General features: G+C 44.2%; 1 protein-coding gene across 1 annotated transcript in view; it reads right to left on the reverse strand.

Annotated features, from left to right (window-relative positions):
• Window positions 1–6: 6 nt before the first annotated feature.
• Window positions 7–11,206, reverse strand: part of LOC107571667 (proton myo-inositol cotransporter-like) — a 16,161-nt gene continuing 4,961 nt past the window's right edge. Inside the window, exons 6-9 of the mRNA XM_016258000.1 lie at window positions 9,657–9,850; window positions 3,985–4,122; window positions 3,750–3,902; window positions 7–330 (exon numbers count right to left, since the gene is read on the reverse strand). Of these exons, the coding sequence (XP_016113486.1) occupies window positions 116–330; window positions 3,750–3,902; window positions 3,985–4,122; window positions 9,657–9,850 (700 nt within the window). The 3' untranslated portion in view covers window positions 7–115. The remainder of the gene's footprint in view (window positions 331–3,749; window positions 3,903–3,984; window positions 4,123–9,656; window positions 9,851–11,206) is intronic.

Here is an 11,206-nt window from a genome sequence, read left to right on the forward strand (position 1 = left end):
AATCGCATCCATTATTGACACAATTGCGCTTTTAAAACATGATTCAACTTGAACGATGAATCTCTGGAATGGGAACCACAGCATCCCTCACACCACAAATCATCTTCATCAGTGTCTATTCATCATCAGTAACGTCTTCATCAGAGCGGCAGTTTCCTCCGTTTACCCGGATGTAATGAACGCTCTGACTGCCGCCGGCTCCACAGCTGCACAGTTGTCTGCCGAACAGAGACTCCATCTCCTCCAGACGCAGACCCTTGGTCTCCGGCAGACAGCCCACCACAAACACAAAGCCCAGCAGAGCCAGACCGGAGTACAGGAAGAACGCACCTGGACAAAGGAGACATTCACACTGAAATAAATAGAAAATAATCAAATTTTCTATAAACACATTTCAGCAATAGTCCCCATACAAGTATAGATCACATTCTGTTTATTTATTAGATGATTGTTAAATTGTGGTGTTTGCTAAGTCAATAACCTGGCTGGTCTTAGCTGGTTTAAGCTGGAAATAGCTGGTTGGTCAGCTTGTCTCCCAGCCTGGCCAGCTAAAGAAATGGTCAAAACCCTCTAAAACCAGCCTGCAAACCAGTTATGACCAGGCTGGAAGTCCCACTAAAACCAGCTTAGTCTGGTTTTTCAGCTTAGGTTTTTTTCCCCCGCAGGGAAGCATCATTACTAAAATTAGGGTAAGTGATTTGAACAAACCCCTAAACCTATGTATTAAACTTTGGCGAGTACAGCATCATTTGTGCTATGGCTATAAATTATCCATCAACAACCACCTAAAACACCCCAGCAACCCCAAAACAACACCCTATTAACCACTCAGAACACCCAAGGAACCACTCTGAACTATTTAATAACTGCATAGTAGTTCACAAAAAACACTCGGAACACCTTAGTAACAATTCAGCCAGAAAAGCCTAACTACCTAGCAACCGTAGAGCAACATGCTAGCAACCACTCAAACACCCCATTCAAGTGCATAGCAACTACTCAAAATATCCTAATTGAATTAAATGACAACAAGCTTAAAGCACTTTAGTAACCAGAACCCCCCACCTAGAATGACCCAAATGCTACTATAGCACACAGAAACACCTCATCAATCACTAAGAATATGCAATGAACCACCCAAAACAAAAGCACCTAGAACTAAAACTCAAAAAATGCATAGCAATGTACATAAAACTTGCAGAACACCTAATAAACCATTTTATTGCACCAACATAGCAAGTCCCAAGCTACTGCAAAGCACAAACAATCACCTGAACACCGTCAATGGCGTAGCAACTACTCAGAACAACCTAACAGCTGAATGACAACATACTTAAAAACACATGAGCCCCAAAGCAACTCTAGCAACAACCTGAACACTGAAGCAGCTGCATAGCAACACCGTATCAACCACTCAGATCAACCAAGAAACCACAGAACAACTAGAACACCCTAGCAATTGCAAAGCAAGAAGCAAGCAACCACCTGAACACATTATCAACAGCATAGCAACTACTCAGAACCACCTAGCAACTGCATGACAACAACTATAGCAATGCCCAACCCCAAAGCAACACCCTAGCAACCAGCCAAACACTCTAGCAACCACATTATAGCAACACACGACCAACAACTCAGAGCACCCAAGCAACAATCCAGAACAACCTAGAAAACTGCATGGCAGCATACACGTAACACCTTAGCAACCACCTAACTATAACACCCTAGCAACCGCAAAGCAACATGCTAGCAATCCCCCAAACAATCATCAACTGCATAGCAACTAACCAGAACAACCTAGCAACTGCATGACAACATGTTAAACACTCAGAACACCTTAATAAACTTAAAAGTGCCTGACAAACACACAGGACACCCTAGCAACGACAAAATAATGCCCTAGCATCCTCCCAAGCCAACCCAGGAACCACATAACAACATACATTCGAGCAACCCTAACAATGCCCTGGAAACCACACAGAATAGCCAAGCAACCACCCAGAACAATTTAAAAACTGCATAACAGCACACCAAAAAACAAAAAACAAAACACCTTAGTAACAACTCGGCTAGAATAGCCTAGCAACTCCCCTAGCAACTACAGAGGAACCAAAAAAAATTGCATAGCAACATATACCTAACACCTTAACAACCGCAGTGCAACCACATAATTCCCTAGCAACTGCAATGCGACCCAGAACCAGAACAACCTAGTAGCTGTATAACAACATGTTTATAAACACTCAGAACATCTTAACAACCTTATCAATTCCATGACAAACACAAAGAACACCCTAGCAACGACAAAATAATGCTCTAGCACCAAGAGCACCCAAGCCACCACCCAAACCAACCCAGCAACCACATAATAACACCCATTCAAGCAACACTAGCAATGCCCTGGAAACCACACAAAACATCCAAGCTACAACCTAGAACAATATAGAAAACTGCATAGCAACATACACCAAACACGTTAGCAACCGACCCAACAACAACACCCTAGCAACCACATAACAACTCCCTAGCAACTGCAAAGCAACATGCAATAAACACCTGAACATAGGCCTGGGCGATAAAATGGTATTGATATTTATCGACGGTACACCTTCTTCGATATCGATAGAAAAATTTCCCTAGCAACTGCAAAGCAACATGCAATAAACACCTGAACATAGGCCTGGGCGATAAAATGGTATCGATATCGATACGGTACGGTACACCTTCTTCGATATCGATAGAAAAATTGTTTGATATAGCGCGCAATATAGTGTGTGACGCAGACAGCACACACAAACACGAACACATGCTGAAATGAGTGCTGTGCCTGCCTGTGATGAGGAGATTGCGAATAAAGTTGAATTTAAAAAAAACATTTGCATTTGAATGTTAGGTGTGCATCAGGGAGCGTCATCAGTGGTGCACGAGATGCGGGGATGATGAGGGACGTTGTTCCATTTGAATGTTTTGTTAGTCTAGCCCACGAGACGCGCCGCTGCTGCGTTATGCATTCAAAATATTAAGAGAAATATAGTAGCTCAATGCGGAGAAGATCTTGAATGGGTTAAAACCGAAACCCAGCCATTCACGCAGAACACATATTCAGTTTTTAGACGGACAAATATGACTGCTGCACTCGCGTCACACAAGAGATGTAGCCACGCAAAGTTAAAACAGTTTAAACTTTTAGAAAACACGTCACGAATTTGTGGAAGTTTATTCCTTTTCACTGCATCTCATATGTTTTTAAATGTAATCTGTGTGAATGGTGCTTCGGCTCTTTGGATTAAGCAATGCATAAATACATGATGCTGTTTTGTTCATAATTGTTCATACAATTTACGAAATTATATTCGATTTTTATGAGTTAATTTAGACGTAATGCACGTTTTTATAGAGGTACTTCCTTGCGTTGACAATTTAAATGCGCTGCATTATTTTGCTCATTGGCTTCGGGAAACAATTAGACATATACAATAAAGACCTATTGAACACCCATCAACTGCATAGCAACTACCCAGAACAACCTAGCAACTGCATGATAACATACTTAAAAAGAACCACCTAACACCGTCAACTGTAAAACAACCCTCTAGCAACCACCCAAACACCCCATCAACTGCACAGCTACCCAGAACAACCTAGCAACTGCATAGCAACCACCTAGTGATTTTAGCTGCTGATGGAATCTGTATAGAACATAAACCCTGTTGGTGTTCAGGGTCGTGTGTGTGTGTACTGTGATGTACCGTAGTATGTCAGGTACTGGGCCACATGGAGGAAGGTCAGAGACACAAGGACGTTACAGATCCAGTTGACCCCGGCAGAGCAGGCGTTCCCTGTGCTCCGAGCCCACAGCGGATAGATCTCGGAGTTCACCGTCCACGGCATAGGACCCATACCTGCTCCAACACACAACCTGACATCAGGCTTTATGATCATTAACGGCTACTTTAAGCTCCAATGAACTGAGAAAACTCTCACCTGGAGCAAAGGCGGCCAGATACAGAACGAGACCCAGCAGAACAATCCAGGAGTAAGATGTTGGGCAGTAGTTATAGGCCCAGAATACACCAGCACTCTCCTGCGTGCCATTGGAACACCTCAATAAGACAAGATTTAATCAAACTTTTAGGTTAACATTCACATTTAGTTAAAATTGTTAATAAATCATATGCAAAGAAGTGCACTGTAGCATACTTACATACAGACCAAAAAATTCCATACAGAGCCTTTAAATGCAATTAGCTGAACTTAAGTGCCGGCGACAGCCTGTGACATCATCATCACAGTATAAAAGGGCGCCGGAAGAACACGTCATCCTCTTCTTTGTCGTCAAGGACGGTTTAGTTTGAAGCGTGCATTTCCAGTAAGAACAATTACACTTCTTTACCATGGCGAGCACAAGTAAGGCGTTTAAGAAGTGTGTGGATCCGTGTCCTCGTTATTTAACACCTGATGACACACACAATCTTTGCGTCTTTTGTTTGGGCGAAGAGCATGCGCGCAATGTCCTCGAGGGGGCAGTTTGCGTGCACTAAGAGCATTTTCCTATGAAAAAGCTCCGCTCTCGTTTGTCTCTCTTTCGAGGAAAGAGGGACAGCCATCAGCTCCCCATGGTTCAGGACCCTCCGCTGCTGAGGCACAGAAGAAAATGAGCTTGTGGGGATCGCAGGTGGACTTGGATGATGAGTTGAAAAAGGGTCTTTCCCTTTCGCCCTCATCAGTCACGGACGAGAGTGAGCTGTTGGACGACGATGCTATCTCTCTTACATCATCTGATCCAGCAGCTAGTGCTCTGCTGGCTCCAAGCCAGGATGAGTCCTCCCAATCCTTCTGCCCCGCGTATGATGAGCTGCTTGAGGTTATGGATCGCACCACGGCGAGGCTTGACTTGCCGTGGAAACGGGCCAAGAAGGTGATGCCTCGAGGGCGCCTCGATGAGCGTTTTCTTTCTAACCATAGCCCTCCAGCTCAGGTGAACCTTCTATTTCTTCCCGATCTCTATGTGGTCGAGAAGTTTAAGGAGGCCAAGACGCGCTCGGTTGCCTTTAAATCCTTCATTCCACAAAGGTCCAGGTCTGAGCCCGAACAACAAAGGGGTCCTGGCCCATCTCGATCTAAGGAGGGCTCAGAAGACTAGTGTCGCAACTCATGCCCCTCCCCCGCCTGCAGGTAGGGCTCAAAGGGGCGTGGGTCAAAGGGTGACAGGCACGATTTGAGGGAGGTGATCCAGACTAGGCATTCTCAATGCTCTCGGTTGGACCAGAGTAAAACCTGAGCCATCTACACACCTCCCTCTGAGAGTATTTACATCTGCTCTCATCTTCCTTCCCTTAATTCCCCTAAAAAGCTTCCCTTCTAACTGATGTTAGGTAGGAGCCTCCTGCACTTGCATTGCAGTCTCTTATGCTGGACCTTTGAGGTTTTGGCTAGTTTCTATGTCTCATAGAACTACCTACTGATGGCCCGGACCCCAGTGCTCTTCGGACTTCACCTCCAGCCTATATCCATGAGCCTGAGTCATGTGCGGGAACCATGGCTGGTGAGTACGATCCATATCATTTACTCTATTGCTAGTTTTTGTGTATTCAATACTAGCCTTTCTCGGCAGCGCTACTCGGACCTGTTCTGTTTTCTGACTTTTTAGGTTTGAACCCCTCCTGCTAAGTCAGAACCTCCTGCTGTTGACTGATTATAGTGAGGGTTTCACCCATTGGTACTGGATCCAGGCTGGTGATAGCCCTCATCTTCGGCTTGGACAAGCAGCCTGGGTTTCTGCAGAAGCCTCCCAGCATCAGGTCCCCAGTATAACATTGCAACCTCAGGACCTGTGGGTCCTCCTCGCGGCATGCTCCCTATCCTCTGGCCAGGGTGCGCTACTTATCTCTCACCCTGAGGGGTCTCCTGAGATTTCTTTCCTTAACCATCATGCACATTCTCTGAGCTAGAGCTCCTCTTGCTGAGGCGTTGAGTGGCTCAACACTCCTTATTTCCACTCTGCAGTTCGAAAGACGGTTAGGCCCGTGGGTTCTCCCTGTCACACTGCCCCTATGGTCGAACCAGTAATCACCCCTCTGCGGAGTGGGCTTGAGTACACTGCGTTCCCTGAGGTACGAGGGAGTTGTGTTTCTGCGAAAACCCCTCTTGTATGCTTCTGCTCTGAGGAGCAGTAAGCTCTGTACACATGAATGGTTATTGGGTCCCGCTATTTCTTCAGATTCTATCGGGTCTGGTTATACGTGACCCACACTCTCTATCGAGATGAGACTGTGTCCAGCTGCACCAGCTGACTGTCTCTTATTGGGCCCTGCTGGGTTACCCCTTCTAATCTAGCACCGCCTTCTGGGCGAGCTGAGAAGTGCTCCCCTCACTATAAGGGTTAGCTATGAGTCGCTCCCAGCATGTGCTGTAAGGGCCCGCGTGAGCTTGAGAGCCGAAAGCGATGCTCCCGAAAACTTAATTTGCAACGAAACCGAGTTGTTAGGCCTGTCTCTGTCGCCTCCTTGGTCAGTTGCCTCTATCTTGGGACTCTGTTGTTCCCTGTAGAAATGTGTGATCCCCTTCTAGCAGGATCCCATTTCAGATGTCCCATTTGCGATCTATCTGCTCCCCGGACATTGATGTGCTCCCCTCTTGCGGGAGGGTCCTTTTGAGCTCGCAGGTCCTGGGCAGACTGTCTGAGTCCTCCTCTCGACTTGAGAGCTAGGTCCTCTGACCCTGGGCTATTGATCGCTTCGGTCGAGCTGGGTTCCTCTCTCTCCTCGCTAGGGGTTGAACCCTCCAATCTTGAGCTCCGTGGCAGTGACATCAGGTAGTTGGGCCACTTGCTGCCTCCCTGATAAACTGCCTCTATTTGGGCCAGCGTCTAGTTTGGTTTTTTAGACACCTGGACGTATCTCCTTAAATAAATCTCTTTCTTCTGATTCGAAGCCTTGAGCTCTGCCCTAGGCCTGGGCTTCCCAGCCCAGCCTTTAACAGGTAAGTTATTTTAGGGTATGCAGCTCAGGCCCTTGGCCGAAGGGGATAATGTCACTGACAGCTGTCAAGGCGTCCGGAAGGGATCATCTCAGGTTACGTATGTAACCATGGTTCTCTGAGAAGGGAACCAGACACTGTGTCCTGTAGTTCCCTTGCCATGCTTTGGAGACAAGCTTCAGATGAAGCAGCGGATGACGTGTTCTCTCGGTGCCCTTTTATACTGTGGTCACGCCAGTTGATGAAGTCACAGGCTGTCGCCGGCCAATGTTATTTTCGTGTTTAGATGTATGCTTCAGACACCGGTCACGCTGAAGGCGTTCCCCATAGTGACCTCTAGAGGATGCAGTGTCTCATTCCCTTCTCAGGGAACCATGGTTACATACGTAACCCGAGACGTTTTTTGTGCTAATATGTGATGTATACCTAGTGCAGCTTTAGGTTTCCAGGTAAACCATGATATTACTGTCTTATCAAAATAGTTCTGATAATTCGCTGTGAACCCACTATTTCCTAAGAATGTGTCAATTAATGTAGACTGTTATTCTAATTACTTCGTTTAACAATAAAGAAAGTAGACATTCTGGTTTACAAACTATATTGTTTCATCAGTTAGTCATGTTAGCACTAGTTAGCACTATTCACCATTACTGTTTTGTTAAGTGTTTACAGTTTAGCAGCTAAACTTTAGCTGTGGACACGATTCGCTTGCATAAGTGTTAAACAAAATGTTTTATGTAATTATTTTAAGAATGGATTGGAGCACTATATTATTGTTTTATGTAAAGGTTAGGGCTGCACGATAAATTTAATGCATGTAATATTTAATGTGCATCTTGTCAGTAAAGCCGGTTCTGTAATCAGAGGTAAATCTCCATCACCTGCGGGCTTTCACATTGAGCAGCATTAACTACACGGAGCCGTTGTTCACAGACGAGCGGCGCAAAACCACGTTCATATTCGCGCGATTTTTTGCGCAGCTCGTCTGTGAACAACGGCTCCGTGTAGTTAATGCTGCTCAATGTGAAAGCCCGCAGGTGATGGAGATTTACCTCTGATTACAGAACCGGCTTTACTGACAAGATGCACATTAAATATTACATGCATTAAATTTATCGTGCAGCCCTAACCTTTACATAAAACAATAATATAGAGCTCCAATCCATTCTTAAAATAATTACATAAAACATTTTGTTTAACACTTATGCAAGCGAATCGTGTCCACAGCTAAAGTTTAGCTGCTAAACTGTAAACACTTAACAAAACAGTAATGGTGAATAGTGCTAACTAGTGCTAACATGACTAACTGATGAAACAATATAGTTTGTAAACCAGAATGTCTACTTTCTTTATTGTTAAACGAAGTAATTAGAATAACAGTCTACATTAATTGACACATTCTTAGGAAATAGTGGGTTCACAGCGAATTATCAGAACTATTTTGATAAGACAGTAATATCATGGTTTACCTGGAAACCTAAAGCTGCACTAGGTATACATCACATATTAGCACAAAAAACGTCTCGGGTTACGTATGTAACCATGGTTCCCTGAGAAGGGAATGAGACACTGCATCCTCTAGAGGTCACTATGGGGAACGCCTTCAGCGTGACCGGTGTCTGAAGCATACATCTAAACACGAAAATAACATTGGCCGGCGACAGCCTGTGACTTCATCAACTGGCGTGACCACAGTATAAAAGGGCACCGAGAGAACACGTCATCCGCTGCTTCATCTGAAGCTTGTCTCCAAAGCATGGCAAGGGAACTACAGGACACAGTGTCTGGTTCCCTTCTCAGAGAACCATGGTTACATACGTAACCTGAGACGATCCCTTCCGAGGGAACTTCGAACTGCGTCCTCTAGAGGTCGCTATGGGGAACGGTATACCCATGCCGCCATGCTGAGGAGAGTGAATGCCAGAAACCACCATGAGCACTAAGTACCAACTCTACCATAGCCATGGGAGTTGCCCCAAGGACGCCTTGACAGCTGTCAGTGACATTATCCCCTTCGGCCAAGGGCCTGAGCTGCATACCCTAAAATAACTTACCTGTTAAAGGCTGGGCTGGGAAGCCCAGGCCTAGGGCAGAGCTCAAGGCTTCGAATCAGAAGACAAGATGCGAGTTAAATATCGCATGCGATTTATCATGCAGCCCTAGTAAAGGTGCATGCTTTGTCAGTGGTTGCGATCGCTAACTTGCTCACGTACTCCTCTAGGTACCAATCACAACAAACTTGGCCAGCTGACCAATCAGAGCAGAGTAGGCTTATGGAAGGGAGGGGTTTACAGAAATACATTGTATGGGTCAAAATTATTGATTTTTCTTTTATGCCAAAAATCATTAGGATATTAAGTAAAGATCATGTTCCATGAAGATATTTTGTAAATATCCTACCGTAAATATATTAAAACTTATTTTTTGATTAGTAATATGCATTGCTAAAAACTTCATCTGGACAACTTTAAAGGCGATTTTCTCAATATTTTGATTTTTTTGCACCCTCAGATTTTCAAATATTCTCCTATCCTAACAAACCACACATCAATGGAAAGCTTATTTATTCAGCGTTCAGATGATGTATAAATCTAAATTTCGAAAAATTGACCCTTGTGACTGGTTTTGTGGTCCAGAGTCACATATTACTGTACATACTTCAGTCTGTTAGTAAGGACTCGTGTCTATGGCTGTGTTTGAATCTTCACCTAGTATGCTGGCCAGAGAAAGCTTCCTGCGGCCCACCCTCTCCACGAGCCACACGCCTACTAGAGTAAACAGGAAGTTGGTGAAGGCTGTGGCAGAAGCCAGCCAGATGGCCATCTGATCATCCTGTACTCCAGACATCTGCAGTATGGTGGCGCTGTAGTACCTGCAGCATTCAGGGAGATCATTTCATTCCCTTAAAATAGACAGTACTGTTATATAATTGGTAACTGCAGTCCCAGGTAAATGTTCAAAATGGCTACCAGTGCTACCACACTACTCCTGCTGTTTCCACAGTATGCATTCTACTTTTGAAAGTTGACACTGTTGCATATTGTTTCACATACTATTCTGAAATGAGAATGCAGTATACTATGGAAGCTTGCAACTTTTTATCTTATAATTCTGACCTTTTCTCAGAATTATGGGTTAATGTATCATAATTGCGAGTTTTAATTGAGGTCACATCTCGCAAATTCTGTTTTTGTTTCCACCAAGGAATAAAATAATAAAAACGATAAATTGCGACTTTTCTTCTTAGAATTTCGAGCTGATATTTCTCATGATTCTGACTTTTTTTCTGAGAATTGCGAGAAAAAAATCTTGTATTGTATTGTAAAATAAAAGGCTGCAATTCAATTCTGAATTAGACTTCAATTCACACCAAGGACGATGATGATAACAATAACGTTAACTTAGTGATGCACTGATTGGATTTTTTTGGCCGATACTAATACTGATTTTAACAAACAATTACTGTCTGATTCCAATACCGATATTTGTCACTTACTCACTTATTTAAAGGGGTCATATGACGTGATTTCAAGTTTTCCTTTCTCTTTGGAGTGTTACAAGCTCTTGGTGCATAAAGAAGATCTGTAAAGTTGCAAAGACTAAAGTCTCAAATCCAAAGAGATTTTCTTTATAAAGGTTAAGAATCGGCCACGCCTACCTAAAACGGCTCGTTCTAACACGCCCCCACATACCTACATCACTGTGTGGAAATATTAGCATAATGCCGCCCAAATGTGCACGCAAAGAAAGAAGGCGTGGTTTCAGGAACAGCAGTTAGTGTTGAAGCAGCATGTCAGGGAGACGCTGTGTGTTTCAGTGCGAAAGCAAAAGCACTTTATTTGGCCTTCCGAAAGTAGATGCAATTAGGAATCATTGGTTAAGATTTATTTACAACAGAACCGCACAACCCAGATGTTCAAATTTGCGCAACGCATTTTATGGACAACAGTTTTTTTAACGTAGAAGAGTACAAGGCTGGCTGTGCACAAAGGCTATTTCTAAAAAAAAAGAGGGTCAATTCCGACTTTGCTATGACAATCTGGCGCCTCCGAGTCAGCGACTGTACGTATGTTTTTGTATTTGTTATTGACTGTTCAAATGCGGAGTTTTGCGCAGCAAAAAGTAACGCGTCGTGCGTGTGTGTGTGTGTGTGTGAGAGAGTGCGTGTGTGTGTGTGTGTGTGTGTGTGTGTGAGGGGAACAGGGTCACATCACAGGAGAGTGAACTG

The sequence above is a fragment of the Sinocyclocheilus grahami genome, unplaced genomic scaffold (assembly GCF_001515645.1).
Source record: "Sinocyclocheilus grahami isolate Dianchi unplaced genomic scaffold, SAMN03320097.WGS_v1.1 scaffold1632.1, whole genome shotgun sequence".
NCBI classification, from domain to species: domain Eukaryota; kingdom Metazoa; phylum Chordata; class Actinopteri; order Cypriniformes; family Cyprinidae; genus Sinocyclocheilus; species Sinocyclocheilus grahami.